Raw genomic sequence first — 21,524 nt, forward strand, 5'->3', positions numbered from 1 at the left:
GATCCGAGAGGGAGAAAGTGAGAGAAGTATCGAGTACAAGATTTGTACCAGAGAGACAGACAGACAGACAGACAGAGTAACCTGATAGAAGCTTTTTACACAAAATAATGATAAACGGACTTGTTAAGTAACAAGAACTTTAATTTAGAGTTCAATGTCATCTTTCAGTTAATTGCCTCCCTTTGTTCACTTCGACATGTCATTCAGCTCTATATCGTCTGGTTCATTTAGCGCCTTTTTTTTCTTGTCATCCTGACCCAGTTCTTACGGACCTGCTGCTAACAGGGACTTCGTGCTGTTGGAAGTGTAGCTTTATGTGAAACTTGCGAGGAACACTTTATTGTTGTGTCTTTGTCTTGAAACCTTTGTGTCTGAAGTGACTCCTCATTGATTTCACGGGGCATTAGGGTTAGGGTGAATTACCGGTGGATTACGTAAGTCGTAGCCAGTACATAGTCATCAATAATTTGTTATAACTGTTACAGTGAATGGCTTAGGCCTCTTGAGCTACAACTATTTGTATGCCCTAAAGTTGTGCACATTGAGAGTACATTTGGCAGATGTACAGTTGTGTGAAAAGCAAACAAAATACTTAACATAAACATTGTCAATGATGCATGTTTCGGAGGTTCCTTCAGAATTGAAGAGCTTAACATCCTAGCCCACATGGGCGTAGCCAGGGGGTGTTGGGGTTCAAGCCCCCCCCCCCCACCAAAATGAAATTTCCCGTAAGGGGAGAGGGGGAATTCTGTGAATGTTTCTCTGCTTTAATTTTGTTCATTATAAGTGATATTTTAATGTTAAACCATCACTTGCCCCACAAAGAAAGGGGGGGGGATCGAATTTAAACCCCCTCTCCCACATTCTATCGTTAAAACCCCCCTCTTCAATATAAAACTAAAGCAAACCAGTCACTAGTCCAAGCCTCTTACAAGACCAGCCATCAGATATTGGTGCACTGGATACACTTTTAAATCATTTAGATTGATATACCTTTGTTCATGGCAATGAGTCAGGGTCGACATTTTAATGGCCATTGTAGACGGCTTTATTGTGTACACTTTATGCAAAAGCTTTGAGAGGCCGGTTAGTATCGAATCACGAGCCGGATGTAGCCCGCTAGCCGTAATTTAGGCACCTCTGCTATAAACCAATACTCATTATGAATAGTCTCAGTGTTAAACAGCTTCTGTCCGTAGTTTTATGACCCCTTCCCATGCTGCGTGGCTCCTGCTCAGTCATTGATAGAACGTTACTCTGGCACGTTCGCTCACGTAGGCCTACTTCATTAAGTCCCAACGAGGACAATCGCCATTTGAACCTTTCTTTTTCATTAAGCAACTGACCCCATACTTCTGGGTTTATGGAGTGTCATTTGGGGTCTCTCTCGCACTACGAGGAAAAAAACGAGGGTACCTCACATTCTACATAAGCTCTGGGAAGATAAAAGTGTGGCCTTAATTTGCGCCTAACGCTAAGACGTTGGAGCTCATGAATAATGAAACCTCGTTACAAGCTCACCAAGTTCGCGCCAAGTTATCGGGCATTTCCCCAATGCCAGGAGCTGAAGATCTTTAAGGTGCTGGCGACACCTGCTGATAAAGAATTCAAGAAGGAAGACGCTATTTTTAGCTCTTCAATCGTTAATAAGAAAAGCTAGGCTCATTGATCGTTTCGTATCATAATACAAGTGCATGGAAGGAAACAGAAGAGCTGAAGCCAGTGGAAGAGACTCGAAATGGAGCCAATGCAGGAGACTCCATAGGAAAAGAAGTACGAATAGATAAACAAAATCTGTAGACAGAATGTAATTTTCTGGACAAAATGTGCAAGTGAATTCAATGAGTTTGTTTGAAAGTATGAGTGGCATTACTACGTGTAATGAGATCCTTCACAAAGCCATAGTAGACAAGAAAACATAGTCGCCAACTTGCAGATCCAAAATGAAATACAATCAGGAAAGAACTCTCATCATATACAAATCACCAACTTTTTTCTCTCTCTCTCAACAAAGAATTCCATTAAAAAAAAATTTGAACCGTTCTTTCAATGAAAATTTATTTGCGAAAATGATTTAGTCCAATAAATAATCTACTGTCTAGTTAAAAAAAAAAAAAGATCTCGTTTAAAAAATGACATGTTAATGTCTTAATTATTGTCTTTAGTCTCCATGTGCTACTTTGAGCTGTTTTCAAGTTGTCTCTTAATCAATTTGCAAATGTCGAGTTGCAATGGTCAGTACAATGTCCAACATGTGAGAGTAAATTACTTTTACAGCTTGAAGCCTCCTGGAACAAAGACTCATTTAGAGAGACCACTAGTGGGACACGGTTTACCTTCAGTTCTACACCCACAACACATTGTAAAACATTTCTTCCTTTGGTTATAGACCACTAGTTCAAGTCTTTTTGACCCCATATCTCACCATGTAAAGGTAGCACCTGATTGAATGCTGGAGGGGCGCAAGTCTTTTTCCATTCGATACGTGTTTTTATTTTTCTGCAGAGATCTTCTAGCTTCCTGTCTGCCCGTTGCTTGTCTTAATCCCCAGGGGCGGCCTTAGCAATCTACCGCACAACCATCACGTCTAATTGTGCTGAAAGAAAGTGTCTGACTCCGCCATCTTCTAGTAGTATTTTGTAGGTGTGTGTGTGTGAGACGATGTCAACTCTGACCTTATAAATCAACATGTCGCGCGGACAAACATAAAAACCGATACAGTTTCGTGTATCGATCCGCAAATCAGACGCACGAATCAATAAGCGATACCGCGATGTCGATTATGTCACAACTTGCTGACGGCGATTATTTTATTTTTTTAGCAGACGACAAAATACAAATCACCCGATTATCAAGTGGCACTGTATCGATTCCCTCTGTAGACGCCATGCCATTACTGATTGCCCACTAGCTCCCCCAGCCTTCAACCACCTTGTAACGAGTACTATGCTACTCCCCCCTCTAGTGTTGGTGTAAAATAAATGAAGGGGGGGGGGGACGCTAGACGGCATGCCAACCTGATCTTAGACCTTTTAACAGAGTCTAGATATGAACTCCCTTGCCATGGGCTCTTTAGTAGAGTTTGTGTTTAGAAAGAAAGTGAAGCTTAATTCAGAAAATAAAAACATACTGATAGAAATAAAAAGCTAACATGTTTAGTTTCACTTCATATATATGGATTTAGAAATGAAAGCCTTTAACGACTTCATCAACAAACTGCTTGTTGTCATTACCTTAAGATCACCACAACTATTCATTTCCTTATGTGTTAAGAGACCAATGCATTTCAAACAAAAATGACCTATAACACTATGTAGGCCTAAAAAAGATGCAAATGGGAGTTCGCCTTACATAAACTCGTGGGCGTACCTTGCGGGTCATTGGTCCTCTTTTGCAGTGTTTAAACAACAAAGTATGGCATCGACTACACAGTAGATGTTGGGTCTAAAAACAAAAACCGCTTCTTTTAATTTGAATAAAGTTTATTAGAAAGTCATTGTTTCGGGCATTCAGCAAATATATGTCTTGTTTTAAAAGAAATGTGCTAGCTTTCCGATTGACTTATAATTGCAGTAGTAACCTCAAATGCAACATTTTTTTTGACATTTGACAAATACTTATTTTACGTGTTCGTTAGCTACTTGTACACGGAGCCTGAACAATAGACAGCACAATAGACAGCACAATAGACAGTATAATAGACAGCACAATAGACAGTAGTATATTGGAGTAAGACTTTTTGTATTGTGTAGTGACAGGCAATATATTTTTTGTCATAAGTCCTTCTAAGGATGTGATCGCTGACAATAATGTTTTTAATGCACCATTTGTACAGATAATAATTTGCTTTTATTTATTTATTTTTTACCGTTTTTTAGCTCATTTTTCTGATAATATTACGATATGTTCTTGACATCTTTGACGCCATATCCTATTATTAACAATTACTACTGTATAATAACATACTCATTTCTCAAAAAGAAAAAAAAAAAAAAAGAAAGAAAATGTTTGTAAATATTAAAATGACATTTCATCTTAATGCTTTTCATGCTAACAACTATTAAAGCCTGACTTGAACCGGACCCGATGTACCGCATAGAAGTTTGTTGAAATGCACCAACTCTCTTTGTCATAGTGTTTTATATAACTTAACACAAAAATCTAAAACACATTAAAGTTTCAAAAACATTTATTGAACAAACTCAATTACAATAGTTCAATAATTTTTTCTAAAAGGCGATTTAAGAAACAAAGTTTTTACAATTTTCTTGGAAGCACTTCACGCACTTTTGCCCCACCCAAGAGCCAAAATTTAAATATCGACCTCTCTTTTATGTCAAATATTCGTTAGTTAAGTGCCTTAGTGCGATACCCCGCGACGATATCATAATGGGGCTTTGGGATCGGACAAAATTACATGCACAAAACAACAACCTGCCTTTCAATCCTTAAAGTAATCGATTTTCTGTTTCCATATAGGCTGGTAGCAATGCTAGGATAATATACTTAAAGCCATCGATCTAATCGTCAGATCGATACCGTGTAGGAAGAATACTTCAGAGAAATAAAATATCGATTAAAATTGTTTAAAAAGCAGAGATTTTTTTTTCATGATTAGCGCTACCTGGAATGTGTGATGTTTTAAACCGCTAGTGAACCGAGACTCAGAGCCAAGTCATAAAACAACAACAGGGGTATCGAACGTGCGTTCAGAAATAATCGGTTACTTAAAAGGTGACAGGCGTAAATAGCTGGTGGGCATTTTTTTAACAGAAATTTAAATGAAAAACTCAGCTGCAGACGCTCGGACGTGATTACATGTGTTGGTAATCGATACTTTGACCCAAAAGCTTTGACTGGTACTATTGTTTTCAGGAGATGAATTTCGTGGTGTGGTTTGGTGGCTAATGATTCAGTGCTACTTGGATCCCAAATCAAAAAAAAAAAAATTAAACACTTGATGTTTTAAGAAAATTTTTAAGTTTTTAGTTTGTTTATTTTTTTTTTACTCTTCGGTAAGTCGAGATAAATATGTTACGAAAGCATTTAAAAAAAGTAAAAAATCCTATTTTGATTCAGATATTTTGATATTTGGAGTCATCCGTGTTGTGACAATTATCATCAACTTCTACTCTTTCTAATGCTGACCTGCAGAGGTTTGAGGTGAATTGTCTTGAGCAGTGTTTCCCTAATTGTGTTCCTCGGAACCCTAATGTTCCCCGAGACCTGAATAGGTGTTCCACAACCTACTGGAATAATTAACTAGTTGGTCACCACGTGAATTAATATCTCTAAAAATAAGCAAAGTGTTGGCTAAATACTCGGAATGTACTAAGTGTCAAAAGTATGGGAACCTTTCAAAAGTATGGGAACCACTGATCTGGAATAAATACTCAAAATTGTATTTGGTCTTGGAGCCTAATATCGTTCGATTCCTCCGTCTGAAAAACTTGTATAACTCGCGAGTTAAATGCTTGAAAATACTGCAATACTGCCTAATTCCGTTATTACAGGCAATACGGTGTTGTGACCACACGAAGAGGTTTTTTTTTTATGTTTTGTTTTTTTACCACTATAATCTCTAAAACCAGGACATACACATTTACAAACATTTAAAAATACTTGGAATCACTGCGAGTCCAGAGATTTCTTCTTGATGTGACGTCATCAAATTTTCTAACAGGGACTACCTTAAGGGATTTGGAAAGGGGGGGGGGGGCGGGAACAGAAAAGAGAGGATTACAAATTGCCTTGAGAAGGGGGGGGGGGCGGGAACAGAAAAGAGAGGATTACAAATTGCCTTGAGAAGGGGGGGGGGGCGGGAACAGAAAAGAGAGGATTACAAATTGCCTTGAGAAGGGGGGGGGGGGGCGGGAACAGAAAAGAGAGGATTACAAATTGCCTTGAGAAGGGGGGGGGGCGGGAACAGAAAAGAGAGGATTACAAATTGCCTTGAGAAGGGGGGGGGGGCGGGAACAGAAAAGAGAGGATTACAAATTGCCTTGAGAAGGTTAAAGTAAAAAAAAATGTCTAGAAAATGTTAAAACGTGCAGAAACAAACAACAAAAACTGTTTTTGTTGAGGCGCCAATCTTTGTTCCATTTCTGCGTTCTCATCCTCCTGCTAGATACTTCAGATCTCTTGGTCTTAGATCTGAGATGAGAAGCGCTGTGGGTTCCAGACCAGGAAGTCCTCCTGTTGTTTTAGGGACAGTGTCTCTTTAGGGCTTCTCGATAGAGTATACAGATCTGGGGGATTGGGTCGGCATTCTCTAGTGACATTCCACAAGTGCACATTTGAATAGTTCCAATTTTCAACTTCTGGATCATGTGTTTTCTCATTCTGTTGTGTCCCGTTCCGAAGCGAAAAATTATATGATGGTCGATCCCAGAGCCAAGCAGAATATAAAAAGTACTTTTAAAATAACAACAAAGGTTACATAAGGAAAAGCACCACACAATCACTGCCATATTTCTTGATACTACAAGATTTTTTTCCACTTTTTCTCTAAAAAAAAATTAATGAATTACCACTAATCGATTAGCTTTCGTTTTTTTTTTAATGATTCATGTATTGTCTTCGAAAAATAATAATTATGTCAAATTTCAATTTGATCCGAGAATGGGAAGTGGGAGAAAAAAAAGACATGTAAAAAAATCCACCCAGACAGACTGACAGTAAACTTTGTAATAATAGGAAGCGTCTTTTTTTAAATTAGATAAGAGCTATTTTTTTTTTTAGTGGCATAAAACCTCAGCCCAATGCTGTCTATTTTTACACACACATACACACATTTTTTCGATTGAAATTCGCCCTTGTGGAGTGTCACCAGAATATTCCAACTTGAGCAAAAAAAAGAAATGTATGTTTATTATTTCTTTGAGATGAAGGTCATATTGTGTTTAACGCTGGTAGCTAACAAGGTTAAGATGTAGCTGTTGGTTTCTATTGGCGCATCTCTTCTCTGGAGACCTGATCCGAGGTACAAGTTGCAAGTATATTGGGCGCTAAAGAAACGCAAGCGTACGCAGTACCCTTCTGGACGCCACAATCTAAACAGGAGATACAACTTTTTGTTTCCTCTCAATTTCATTTACAATACCAATAGAAACCAATAAAAATAAAATGTATTTCCTTACTGAGATAAACTCGAGGTCTACTTTATAGTGTGTCTTTTTGTGTGTGTGTGTCGGCTTTATGTCTTTGTCCGGTTTTTATTTTTCATATTTGCCACAGATGTGTGCGTGTGTGTGTGTGTGTGAGGGGGGTTCGTTTATTTTGTTTCCCTCTTCTTTCTTCTCTCTTCACTTTTCTCTCGCTCGGGATTGAATGGTGAGTGTAAAGACAGTACACACCGGCCTGGAGTTCCCCAAGGATCTACTTTTATCTCCGGTCCGGCCTAATGCCATTTGCCGTATGGACGCATATGATTAGAAAATGAGTCCGCCATTGTCCGGACGCTTGCCTCTCTCGGCCTAGAAATGAAATAAAAGTTTGAGGAAAATGAAAGTAAGGGGGAGTGGGTTGGGGACCAACTGTGGAGTGCTGGGCGCTTGTCAGGGCTAAATGGTGGCCATCCCTGGTCCAATTTGGGACAACATACAGACGCTCTCACGTAAACACTTTTTTTTCCCCTCGCAGACACACACCCACGTGCGCACGCTCACAAAGGGAAGCAATAGGGCAATGAAAATGTATGAAATTACGCTAAAAGTTAGTTACATGTCTAATAAAGTTAGGACAGGAAGTGGTTTCCTGTTCAACTCGTGAGGAATTCATTTTTTCCCCTCTCTTTAAAACTGCTGCCGCTTCGTATTAAGTTTGTTATATCGGTAGTATTGTCTCAGACACAGTTAACACAGAAGAACTATAGACCAACATCTGACTTGGGTTAAGCTAATGTACTTCCAGATATCTTTACGTCATTAGAATGTATTTATCCTACCGATAATTAACCAGGCCCATTTAAAGTACCTTAGCCATTTATGTCACTGGCCGTATGAAAGATAGCCTCTTAATATCTACGTATGTATGCGTATTTATGTAACTATGCATTTATCTATCTATGTGTGTATGCAGTGCTTTTTTTTGTAAAGAAACAGGTGCCGGTACTCAGTGATGGATTGCCTAACTTTTAACTACTAATAAATTAATTATAAACTTTAAAATACAAGAAAAGAAATATTTTTTTCCCCACATTGAAAAAGGTGCAGGTAAGTCGTACCGGTGCGTCCCGTCACAAAAAAAAGCACTTCATGTATGTATGTATACATTTGAATTTACGCATGGAAGTATCTATCTATCTATCTATTTTATCTATCCATCTATCTATCTATCTATGGCTACTTATTCTTACCTTATTTTAGTCCACTAGTCATTACAAAAGACTGTTATAGCGTGTAAATTATTATTCTTTCTTCCAATATGTCTGTGTGTATATCTATTTAAAAAAAAAACATAAAAAAAAAACAGCGATGTGACACACAAACACAAACAAATAGGAAATCGACCCTCCCCCCTTTTTTTTCATCATTTTCTCCCTTGTCACTTTGCGTCCCCCCCCCCCCTTTGACGCCCCACAAATATCTCCAGAACGAGGTTATATTTTTTTAAAGATGTAACAGAAAAGAGAAAAAAATGGTCAATAAAATATGTGGAAAAATAGCAGAAGTGAGACAATGGGAGAGGGGGAGGGAAGGGGAGCGGACCCGGGGTGCACACCAAAGGGAATAGTGCACGCCCCGATATTAGCTTATTCCTTGCCACTTCCCTGTGCGCCCCTCAGGGAGTTTCTCAGCCCATGCCACAACGGCTGGTTTCCTGAGACTTTAGAGTTTTGGGGGGAAAAAAGATATATATTTGTTCCCCTCTCAAGTTCCCAGGGAAACTTTGACCAAGAAACAAAGTTAGAAAAGAGTGACACCAGTAGAATAACAATAGTTTACAACTGACCCGCTTCTAGTACGTTCTGTTGGTGCCGGCGAGAAAAGGGAACAACAACCACAGCTGTATAGAGGTCAGTGGCGGCTACACAAAATGTTATATATGCCCCGCTCATTTAAGTAGAATTTTTTTTATATATAATTTCAATCTAAAGTGAATAAAAAAAATTGTGGCATGGTTTTAAACAGTTATACACCGGAGACACCAGAGAGCATGTTATTTGAAGCTAGGACTCCATGTTGTCAAAATCTGCAATAGAGTCGTTGTTTCAGATGACTTTGTTAGTACTACAGTAGTACGGTCTGATTGATCAAATAGTTGCATAGTTTCTCACCACATCAGCAATGCAGGCGGGCTAGTCAAGTTCAACATTCAAGTAACACAGCAGTAACTTGATGGAAGCTTTCTCAGTGATAACAAGATGAACTCAAACGAGGAAATAAACAATAACTGACCTGAACTGACCTGAACCGACCCCGACGTGAACTCTGGTCTTTCTTTTTTAAGTATTCAAATATTCTTTCATGCCAACCAGTTGTACTTTTCAACATGGCGACTGATCAAGATTTTAGCTTGAAGTTTCACTAGTAATCATGTTTTTTTGTTTTTTTTTACAAAGCCTCTATCAGCTCACTCTGTCTGTTTGTCTGTTTGTCTGTCTGGTAAAAAAGTTGTATACGTTTTTTCTCCGACAGACAATCTGAGATTTGTGCACAATTTTTTTCTTTTACGTGACAACACATGAATTAATAAAACAAAATTAACCAACGATTTCATTAACTATTTATTATTTTTTCGGTAACTCGAACAAGGGAAAGACATTGTACTTGACTGAAGTGGTGGTATAAACTGAAATAGTCCCCTTTATAGGTCGCCGCTTTAAAGTAAGTTTGAAACAAGCAATAGATAACTATACAATCTTCTATTTTCATAAACACCTCACTAACAGAATGGTTAGTATGTCGGCTTGAGCAGGTTTGAGCCATGAGTTCGAAGTCTAGGCGTCCTACCTTTTTTTTTTATATAAATGTTTTTAAAAAAGTGATGACGGTAAAATTCACCCAAATATCACTTTTGCACAACTTGTCCAGATAAGTGATAGGATCAATGTGTAGTGAGAAAGTTAAATGTATGTAATAGCGCTAAATAAAAAACAATTGGTAAAAATATTTTTAATCGCACAGAGTTATTGTTCTTGGTGTTAATCTATTACACATTTAATGACATGACTGATCCTAACTGACTGCAAGAATGACACTTCGTAAAAGCTTTTTTTTTTTTTTTTAAAGTATTTTTTTATGTTTTTTTTTTCCTTTTGCTCTACTCTGTTTCTAACTAGTCCTTTTGACCATAGCGTGACAGCGATTCTCTTATTTTATTGTCAGGCTTTAGTTTCGAACCAAACACCATTGTTGATAACTAATACATCAACATGAGCTAAAAAGAAAAAGTTTCGATTTTTATTTTTCATAGACAACAATCTGGGACTTCAAATTCTCGTTCTTTTGGAGAAACGTTTTATTTTTAACTGTTTTCTTGGCCCAATCAAAGTCCTGCTTCCTCGACATACTGTTAACTAGTAGAGTTTGTTAAAGCAAAATAGAACAAAATAATCTAAAAAAAAACAACAAACAAACAAAGCGTATGTAAAAAGAAGAGCCATATCTTAATACTGCATGGTTAAACTCCCTTTTTCTATGTAAAATAAAATTAATACGTTACGACTAATTTATTACTTAATTTTTTTAAAAAATTATTTATGTATTGTTATCGTCTATGAATAAGTGTGCGCCAAATTTTAACTTGATCTGGGAATTTGAAGGATGCGAGGAAAAAATACACAAAATTTGTACCAGACAGACGGACGGACAGACGGAGTGAGTTAATGTAAGCTTTAAAAAAAAAAAACATGCAGTCGATCAAACATTTTCGCGTTAAAGTTAAGCACTAAATGAAATAAGCTTTTAAAAAAAGTGCCCAAGATATCAATTCTACTTTACAGTATATCTTGGATCAGACAGTCGGTTAACCCTCATTTCCGGTTTCAGGCGACAACTAGTGTTTACTTTCTGTTTGTTTTGTCTTGAACTGATCCCCTTTAGGGTGAGAAATGATAACACGTAGGAGGTAGGGAGAGAGTAGGTATGCGGAGAAAGAGGATGACTGCCTTAAACAGTATGTGACGAGTTGTGGTCATTAAGTGGTCAGTTCTCCCCCCCCCCCACCACCACCACGTTCTCCGCCCACCATACAACCTCCATTACTTTGCATGCCACGATAATCCTGTATTGATGATCCTCCCCAGGGTGAGGGCAAACAAAGATGGGGTAATTATGCTTTAAAAGAGAGGGGAGGCAGTATGGGCCGTATAACCGAAAGTGTAGATGTACAATTTTCCTGCTCAAGTCTTCGGATTACCTACAGGCTAGTGAGTGGGTCTCTTCTTGCCTTTATTTACTTCATGCTCGGACAGAAGTGGCCGGCCGTTCGGTGTGGCCCTGAGCGTTTGGGACGAGTACTTGACTTAAGGTATTATTTTGTTCCCCCTTGCCCCCAAGTCTTGTACTTGTGTGTGTGTGTGTGTGTCCTCCCTTCCCCCATAGAGTTCTCCTGAGCCATGGAATTATATTTCTCCAGCTTCGAAGAAGTCGGATTAGCTTGCTATTGTTCTGAGGTTAGTGGACTAACCACTGCTGTGTTTCTAATTCAATACTAAAGGACTTATGTACTGTGTTTATTATGTAAGTTGTGCAATATCAACGAGTGTAAACTGTGCAAAGAGTGAGTCATTTCTTTATCGCTTTCTTTAATTCTTATGTTTTACTTTTGAACAAGAAATCACTAACAATGATAACCGATGTAAAAGATGTAGGAAACGTGAACTAGACTTACAGGTTATCATCATTAACAAACTTCAGTCTAATGGGGGTTTGGATGGCTCACATCTTCTCTTTTAAAAGTCATAACAGAAACCATGCAGTGCTATACATTTGCCGAATTTTTTTTTTTTTTTTTTTTTTTTTGGATTAAAAGCGATTAGCCAGTATTTAAATGTAACCATTTTTTGTGTGGCTTTTTTTTGTATGTGTTTGTGTTAGATATAAATACATTTACGATATATAGTATAGTTATTCATATTTTATTCTTGTTTTTATGACATAAGAGCTGTTGTTTATAATCTAAAACTTGATTAAATTTAGGTAGCTTCTACTAACACGTGATTGTGTACATACGTTTACAGTTTCAACATTTACTACATCTAAATTTACTTTCTGTGCTATGTTACTGGATATGATTTCTCGTGGGTTGGTCAATTCTGTCCTGTAATAAGGACAACTGGTCACTTTGAAGAGCCCGATGTCTCCTCATTAAGGATAGGCCTTACCGTCTTCTGGTTGTCTTAGACACTAGTTCTCATGCAACACAAACAGAGGACTTCGTCTTACCTGCTCGAGGTGACGTGATGTCGTCTGAGGATGTTTCCTGGTTCACCAGATGGGTGAGTAACGCATGCTGAATAAAACTCGGTGACCGGTCCTTGGGTGCGGAGTTGTGAAGTGTGGTTCTTTAAGTAGGGGCGTAACAAGAGAATAGTATCAGCCAGGGTAGACCTTCCATATTAAATACCTTTTACTTTGCTATTATTGCTATAGGGGCGTAACAATAGAGTCTTATCAGCCAGGGTAGACCTTCCATACTAAATGCCTTTTACTTTGCTATTATTGCTATAGGGGCGTAACAATAGAGTCTTATCAGCCAGGATATGCCTTCCACATTAAATGCTTTTTACTTTGCTATTGTTGCTACATTTACAAATGAATTAAAGCTCAACTTAAACTCTCTGTTAAATTGTTTATATTTTTACTGAGGTATTTCTTTGGCAAATTTAGCAGGTTCCTCTATCCTGATCTAGAAGTGGCTAAGCTTGGGTGCCCGTTAACTAGTCCGCGTGCCTTTTATAGTGTTTACAAACCCTAGACTTTACTAGATACATCTGGAATAGTGTGACGAGATGTTAATTAGTTAATATTTGGCTTGTTTATTTATGTCTAGGGGAAATTTTATTAATTTTATCCCGCTCACATATAAGATTTTGTACAGGCACACCGCAACTAACAGTAAGAACAGACCAATATTATACGTTTAAAAATAAAATAATTTAATAAATGAAAGTTTACAGGAGATAAATGATTAAATAAAATTATAATTAAGAAAATAAAAGAAGTAAAGATGCTAATATCTAAAATAACTGTTCATCATGGATTGCTAATTATTGAGTGATTGGAGGAGAAGAATGTTCCTATGTCTGCTACTTATTTTTCTTAGCTGCTAGCCCGTGGGTCGTCTTCTGGCGGTCGAAGGACTGGCACTCAGAAGGATGAGTCATCCGGCTCTGTCTTAGGACGTCGGCTCGGGATGTTCTCTATGCTATAGGCAAGCTGGCTCTAGGGTGAGGCCGCTGCCTGTTTAGCAATAGAGATGGTTGGTGCTGCAGACTAAGTTGTAGTGGGACGATCTCTCAGCTGTGATCTCTAGCTCGTAGAGAGCCGTGCTAACTCAACACCAATTTGTCTTCTGCTGCGAAGGTTGCTCTAATCTGTCGGCATTAGGCAATAACTATTGGGCAGTGGACAGTTTGGGCCGGGTACTGGGCAGATGATACTGGGCAGTATAGGGCACTGTGGACACTGGGCAATATGTTAAGGCCAAGGACAGTAGGCGATGCCTTCTTGCTAACAGGTATGTAATGGGGGGGGTGTATCTGGTGTGGTCTGCCTCGGTTACAGCTTTCTATGGAGATCTGGTAGTTGTAGCAATCGTGCGTAGTAACCAGGGGTAGCAATCAGGGGTAGCAATCAGGGGTAGCAACCAGGGGTAGCAACCAGGCTGGGGATAAGAAAGACAATTAGGAACCTCCTAAAGGTATTGAGCAGGGATTCCCATATGCCTTGCAATCATTCAGATGTAGGCATTGGTATCAATCCCAATAAGGCATTTAAGACAATCATGTATAAAATCTTAAAGCATGCGTATAACTCAATAGCAAACAAAATACAGGTAAGATAACTACAGTAAATGTGTCATCATATAATGTAGGATGATACTAGCTAAGATTCATCCATTAAATGAGATTACGGCAATAAGTAATCAGTTACAGTAAAATGGAGAATGAGCATATTATATACTAAAGGATAAGATGAAAATAAAATATTAGGGATATGGCTACAGTAATAAGTGTTTGATATAGTTAATCAAAATTACATTCATCCAAGGAACTATAAGTTCACAAGGGTGGGAGACATAATAACATGTTTGAGGGATATACAACAGAAATGTGAAATGACTAATTTCACATGGGCTCTGTAAGTTTAGAGCACTGTGATCTAAGTTCTTAGACAGTACTTAGATTCACGAAAGGTTATTGTTTACATCCATCACTAAAATACAGGAATGGAGAAACATAACAAAATCATATATAATAACTATGGTTTCAAATGTAGACAACCATAGCGGCATTAGTATTACTATATGAAGATATAGTATCGACATAAAATAGTACAATGTACATACATAGTAAAGTCATAATGTAATGACGGGGAACGTGGTTGTGTACTAGTGTGTACTCACACATTCCTATGAGATAAAATGAGTATAGTAAAATGTTTACACTTACCCGTTTGTCCCTAATGAAATCTCACAACTAAACTTCCTAACAGAGGAGACTGTAAGAATCCTAGCGGGCCTAACTTGGAATGCTTTGGTCTCTCTATATATAGTTGGGGCATTTTGTTTAACGGGTGGGGAAGATAGCTAGCTGATTTTCTCACATGTATCTATGTACTGGGCATGTCAGGCGTCATGTCCGATTTATGGCCTGTACCGTGAGAGTAGGGACTAAGGTGAATATGCATTTGTCCAGCCCGATTGCAACGCTATTCTTAGAGCGATGCGTATTCTGCGGGGGGGGGGGGGGGGGAGGGGGGAGAAATAGGTGTGAAAAGTTATTAGTCCGCAGCGCGTAGCGCAGGTGAAGCGAATATTGTGTGTGTGGGTCACCTGTCCAGCGGTCAAAAACTAAAAGTTAGCCCTGGAGAAGCTAGTTAATGTTTTATGTCGAGATTCGTCCCGTGAGAAACGTGCGAGGGGGGATAAATCCTACAAGAAATTAGTTATGGGTGGACAAGAAAATAATTGTTTAAGTTAAAAATTAAGTTTCTCACGGTTTGCTGGGAAAAACTAAAATGAACTTATGTATGCAAGTTTCGTATCGTCACATACCCACCCACTTAAAAAGTATTCGCAGAATACTATTAGTACTTGCATATAAGTTTCATTTGAGCTTTGTCGTTGTCCAGTCTAATTGTCCTAAGGGGAAAAAAAAATGAATCTGAATTCGAGGACCGGTTCGTAAGGGAGATTGGGCGTCCAGGTATCCGTTTTAAGTCTAATTTCGATCCCACCGTGGACTGTTGTGTTTGGGTGGAGAATAACGTGACCTGTGGTTGAGGTCAGGTTTGTTTGGGTACCTGTGCGTCCTACCTGAAGCAGTGGGGGGTGATGGGGAGGAGTTGCAACATGATGGACTGGGCGGGAATCGGTGGTGACTACCACCTTTGTGATTCCATGCAGGTATCATATTTATACGTGGGGGCCAAGATTGTTGACCATACCAACGCCGTCTGACACTGTCAATGCCAGGAATTAGGGGTTTAATTTCCTTAGTTCGGTTGAACTGAGGTGTTGAGTGATGGCGCCCAGTGTTTGACTGATTTGGGCCATCCTTCTGTCTAGTCGTTCTACCGACTGGCAGGGAAAAATATGGCTTCTTGACATTTCCTAATGGTACGTATTGGGAGCCAAGAATAAAGTCGTACACGGGTGACTCCATAACAGCGGCGTTTATGGTCCCGTGCACGTATCGACATTCTACATGAACCCTCGCTATGGGCAAGACCATTGGAGGTGTAGTTTTGTCGACGGTTTGGATCTCTACCGTTTCACCGGTGAGATCTGCCGAATCAATCAGCGCTTCCCTTATTATGGAAGTAAAAGAGCAGGCTGTATCAAACATGATATAAGTTTGAACGCCGTTTATTAGGGCCTGCTCTACACCTGGGGGTGATGTAGAGGGGTGTGGCGGTACACATGGGATTTGAGGGTCTACAGGGTTACCAGTCTTGAGCCGTCGAACGGTCGTCAGGGCCGATACGACGTGTGGGGCATGTTGTTGTTGAGTCCTCCTGTCGTCACGCGTGTTATGTGAGTCACGGTGAGGGGGGTGGTAGGAATTATTCTGGCGTGATTGATGGGGAGGGCGGTTCGACTGGTTGGATGGGTGTTGTGAAGGGACACGTGCCTGGTTGTTTTGATTTTGGTTGTGAGGTGTGGGCTGGGCAGGGGAGGTTTCGCTAGACTGTGGTTCTGTTACGGGTGTCTTAGCTTTCTGGTCTCGTCTGGCAGCTATGTATCGGTCAGCGGCAGTCGCAATGTCACAAGGGTCAATTGCCTGTTGCTCATTTACGTATATTCGAGTTTCCTGCGTTAGGCAGTCTCGAAGCTGCTCAGCCAGAATAAGGTTTCTAAGACCTTCAAACGTTTCGGGCATTTTGCTGAGGGCTAGCCATTTTCCGAGGTATTTGTCCAGCCTGTCGCAAAGATTGACATACGTTTCTTTGCGCTCAAGGCGGGACCCTCGAAACTTCTTATGGTATGAATCAGAGGTTAGCTCAAATTGAACCAATAGTGCCTCTTTTAGGGCTTCAAAGTCCTCCCGTTGGTATGAGGGGAGCTTTGTGTAAGCCTCATAAGCTTTGCCTCTAAGGCATTGAGCTAATCTAAAACACCACCTATCCTTGGGCAAGCTATAATAGCGTGCCACCTCTTCGAATCGTGTTAAATAAACTTCAACACTTTCGCTCTTCTCATCGAAGGGCTCGAAGGGGATGTTTGGTGAGCTACTTGAGGACCCTTGGCTGGAAGCTGGGCTAGCAGGCTGAGAATCAGCGACTGTGCGAGCCGTCTCATTCTCTTGAGCTATTTTAGCTCTCTCAGTTGCCTGTCTCTCCCGCTCCATGGCTAACTCGTGCTCATGTTTCTCTTTCTCCATTGCTAACTCAAATTCTCGTTTCTCCCTTTCAGCTTCCTTTTCCCTTACTAGCTTTTCCCATTCCTCCAGCTTTTGCCGGATGTATTCAGAACGCTCTGACCCTTGCAACTCTAGCAATGCCGCAGTCTCTGTCAAGTCCTGTATTTTTAGTTTTTTGTCAGAGTCAGTTTTGGACCTTGTATTGCTGGCCATTATTTATGAGAGAAATGAATGGGGGACTAATAAGACTGAAAGGATGGATAGTACTTGAGAAAAAGAGGTAGATGATGCCCGTATGAAACAACCACGTTGCCCGTAATAATAATATAATATTAAGCACAGTAATGCTACTTAAAATAACCACAAATAATAATATTATACAAAGTTGATATGTGATAACATCTAAAGTAAGATAGATATAATATAAAGACTCTAGTAACACTCTTCACTCCGTTTGCAATCCGTTACTTTAAGATAATGAAAGTATATTAAATTTAGGAAAGTTCTACTGCTGTATGCCTATGCCTGTCTAATATAGGATTCTAGTTTCAGATACCCGGACGGGACCCCATTTATATGTGACGAGATGTTAATTAGTTAATATTTGGCTTGTTTATTTATGTCTAGGGGAAATTTTATTAATTTTATCCCGCTCACATATAAGATTTTGTACAGGCACACCGCAACTAACAGTAAGAACAGACCAATATTATACGTTTAAAAATAAAATAATTTAATAAATGAAAGTTTACAGGAGATAAATGATTAAATAAAATTATAATTAAGAAAATAAAAGAAGTAAAGATGCTAATATCTAAAATAACTGTTCATCATGGATTGCTAATTATTGAGTGATTGGAGGAGAAGAATGTTCCTATGTCTGCTACTTATTTTTCTTAGCTGCTAGCCCGTGGGTCGTCTTCTGGCGGTCGAAGGACTGGCACTCAGAAGGATGAGTCATCCGGCTCTGTCTTAGGACGTCGGCTCGGGATGTTCTCTATGCTATAGGCAAGCTGGCTCTAGGGTGAGGCCGCTGCCTGTTTAGCAATAGAGATGGTTGGTGCTGCAGACTAAGTTGTAGTGGGACGATCTCTCAGCTGTGATCTCTAGCTCGTAGAGAGCCGTGCTAACTCAACACCAATTTGTCTTCTGCTGCGAAGGTTGCTCTAATCTGTCGGCATTAGGCAATAACTATTGGGCAGTGGACAGTTTGGGCCGGGTACTGGGCAGATGATACTGGGCAGTATAGGGCACTGTGGACACTGGGCAATATGTTAAGGCCAAGGACAGTAGGCGATGCCTTCTTGCTAACAGGTATGTAATGGGGGGGGGGGTGTATCTGGTGTGGTCTGCCTCGGTTACAGCTTTCTATGGAGATCTGGTAGTTGTAGCAATCGTGCGTAGTAACCAGGGGTAGCAATCAGGGGTAGCAATCAGGGGTAGCAACCAGGGGTAGCAACCAGGCTGGGGATAAGAAAGACAATTAGGAACCTCCTAAAGGTATTGAGCAGGGATTCCCATATGCCTTGCAATCATTCAGATGTAGGCATTGGTATCAATCCCAATAAGGCATTTAAGACAATCATGTATAAAATCTTAAAGCATGCGTATAACTCAATAGCAAACAAAATACAGGTAAGATAACTACAGTAAATGTGTCATCATATAATGTAGGATGATACTAGCTAAGATTCATCCATTAAATGAGATTACGGCAATAAGTAATCAGTTACAGTAAAATGGGGAATGAGCATATTATATACTAAAGGATAAGATGAAAATAAAATATTAGGGATATGGCTACAGTAATAAGTGTTTGATATAGTTAATCAAAATTACATTCATCCAAGGAACTATAAGTTCACAAGGGTGGGAGACATAATAACATGTTTGAGGGATATACAACAGAAATGTGAAATGACTAATTTCACATGGGCTCTGTAAGTTTAGAGCACTGTGATCTAAGTTCTTAGACAGTACTTAGATTCACGAAAGGTTATTGTTTACATCCATCACTAAAATACAGGAATGGAGAAACATAACAAAATCATATATAATAACTATGGTTTCAAATGTAGACAACCATAGCGGCATTAGTATTACTATATGAAGATATAGTATCGACATAAAATAGTACAATGTACATACATAGTAAAGTCATAATGTAATGACGGGGAACGTGGTTGTGTACTAGTGTGTACTCACACATTCCTATGAGATAAAATGAGTATAGTAAAATGTTTACACTTACCCGTTTGTCCCTAATGAAATCTCACAACTAAACTTCCTAACAGAGGAGACTGTAAGAATCCTAGCGGGCCTAACTTGGAATGCTTTGGTCTCTCTATATATAGTTGGGGCATTTTGTTTAACGGGTGGGGAAGATAGCTAGCTGATTTTCTCACATGTATCTATGTACTGGGCATGTCAGGCGTCATGTCCGATTTATGGCCTGTACCGTGAGAGTAGGGACTAAGGTGAATATGCATTTGTCCAGCCCGATTGCAACGCTATTCTTAGAGCGATGCGTATTCTGCGGGGGGGGGGGGGGGGGGGAGGGGGGAGAAATAGGTGTGAAAAGTTATTAGTCCGCAGCGCGTAGCGCAGGTGAAGCGAATATTGTGTGTGTGGGTCACCTGTCCAGCGGTCAAAAACTAAAAGTTAGCCCTGGAGAAGCTAGTTAATGTTTTATGTCGAGATTCGTCCCGTGAGAAACGTGCGAGGGGGGATAAATCCTACAAGAAATTAGTTATGGGTGGACAAGAAAATAATTGTTTAAGTTAAAAATTAAGTTTCTCACGGTTTGCTGGGAAAAACTAAAATGAACTTATGTATGCAAGTTTCGTATCGTCACAAATAGAAACTTGCTTTTTTTTTCAGATCAAACAGATGTTGACGTCATAATTATTATTATTTTTTGTCGTCATAAGTTCAGGATTAGTTTTGTAAATCCCTGGCTCTCTGCTCTCTGCAGTGACACTCGCAGTTGTTCTTGTTGACTTATTCTTTTCTCAAAACACGTTTTAAACAGATAGAGAGAGAGAGAGAGAAAGAGAGAGAGAGAGAGAGAGAGAGAGAGAGAGAAAGAGACAGAGGACTATCTTAACATGTAGATTGTAGGGCTCTAGCTCCGTACTCTCCATATAACCATTTGAAATGTATAATTGTAAATGTTTTATATTGATTTTTTTAGGTGAATGCTGAAAAAAAAAAAAAAAAAAACACAATGTTATTTCAGATAATAATTTCTAGCCTGTGAAGAAAACTCCAAAAACTCCAAATACAGTGAGACATGTAATACTGAAATATAATTATATTGCAAACTAAAAGACACAGTCGTTGAATCATTTTTCCACTATTGCATGATGCGCGTGGATCTTAAAACCAAAAACTTTTATACACATTTGAATACATTTAACAACTGAGGCAGTTATTTTCTGTTGAGACACAGCTCATTTAAAAGCAACGGACTTCATCAATTGGCCTTAAAGCGAATGACGTTAAGGAAACAAACAAAAAAAAAAAAGAAACAAACAAAAAAAAAACCTGGATTGGATTCTATGTCAACGTAATCATTTTTTATATCGCTTTTTAAGCCAATAAATCTGTTGACTTTTTAATGTCTTTTGTTCTGTTTCACCCCCCCCCCCCTTTTTCCTAATTCCAAAATATTTTTTTTTGATCCATTTTTTTTCCTCTGCTTGGATAACGTGATGGGATTTATCAATGATAACTTCATAATGGGCAAGTCACAATCTTGTATTGATAATATTTTTTTTGGTGGGGGAGGGGGGAAAGTGGCGAAAGGGGGAGTGGGAGATATTGCTTGACGAGCATGTTCTCTTCCATCAAAGCTTCCAGATCAGACACACACATGTTTACATGTCATGAACCGAATGCCACAAGACCTCTGCATGTCGCAATACGGAAACAAAAATGTTCATTTTCACTTATGAACTGTGAGCCTATGAATAGAGGCAGTTGAGGAAGGGCGATAACACAGTTGATTTTGTTTTCTGTGTATTGGTTCTGTTATGTGCAGTGCGGAGCAGGTTTAAAAGAAAAAAACAGCACGCTATTTTTCCTTGGCACAAACTGCAAAAGAAGATACAGCTCAGCAGCAAAAAGCTGGCTAGAAGAATAAGTATTGGATCATATGTTAAGTTTTGAAAACCTTCTGAAACTATCGTGCCTAGTAGGGGCGTCACCTTCCATGTCTTAAATTAATATATCCATAAATCCGTGGTATTTTACGTCTCGAGAGACGATCTTTTCCCTCTTCAACTTCTTGTGTGCCCATTAATATCGTATCTTATATTAATCATTTAGAATTTCTGCTTTCGTTTTACTTAGAGAAATGTCAAAGTATTAATCTTGAGAATGTTGCTTTGAACGTAGTCTGACGCAATCACTACAGCTAGATATTCCTTGCTATACTAGTCTCTTGTCTCACGCAATCACTACAGCTAGATATTCCTTGCTATACTAGTCTCTT

The 21,524-nt window shown here is 39.2% G+C and overlaps 2 protein-coding genes across 5 annotated transcripts in view; one reads left to right on the forward strand and one right to left on the reverse strand.

Annotated features, from left to right (window-relative positions):
* The window catches only part of LOC106052436 (innexin unc-9-like), a 331,886-nt gene that overhangs the window by 85,971 nt on the left and 224,391 nt on the right, over positions 1-21,524 (forward strand). The window contains exon 1 of one of the 4 annotated variants that reach the window (XM_056014613.1): positions 12,221-12,442. The exons of the other annotated variants lie outside the window; for them this stretch is intronic. Within the exon in view, the coding sequence (XP_055870588.1) occupies positions 12,420-12,442 (23 nt within the window). The 5' untranslated portion in view covers positions 12,221-12,419. Of the gene's footprint in view, positions 1-12,220; positions 12,443-21,524 lie in introns of those variants that run through there. 4 annotated transcript variants of the gene reach the window in all.
* LOC129923479 (uncharacterized) lies at positions 14,911-19,877 on the reverse strand. Its single transcript, XM_056014605.1, has 2 exons — positions 19,281-19,877; positions 14,911-18,493 (listed from the first exon to the last, which is right to left on the reverse strand). Exon 2 carries the CDS (start codon positions 17,240-17,242, stop codon positions 15,389-15,391), a length of 1,854 nt encoding a protein of 617 aa, XP_055870580.1. The 5' UTR covers positions 17,243-18,493; positions 19,281-19,877; the 3' UTR covers positions 14,911-15,388.

This window comes from Biomphalaria glabrata, chromosome 16, assembly GCF_947242115.1.
Source record: "Biomphalaria glabrata chromosome 16, xgBioGlab47.1, whole genome shotgun sequence".
Lineage (NCBI taxonomy): Eukaryota > Metazoa > Mollusca > Gastropoda > Planorbidae > Biomphalaria > Biomphalaria glabrata.

What these genes read in the sequence shown, in the direction of transcription:
- LOC129923479 (XM_056014605.1), bottom strand. Translation starts at nt 17,242, where the DNA reads ATGGCCAGCAATACAAGGTCCAAAACTGACTCTGACAAAAAACTAAAA.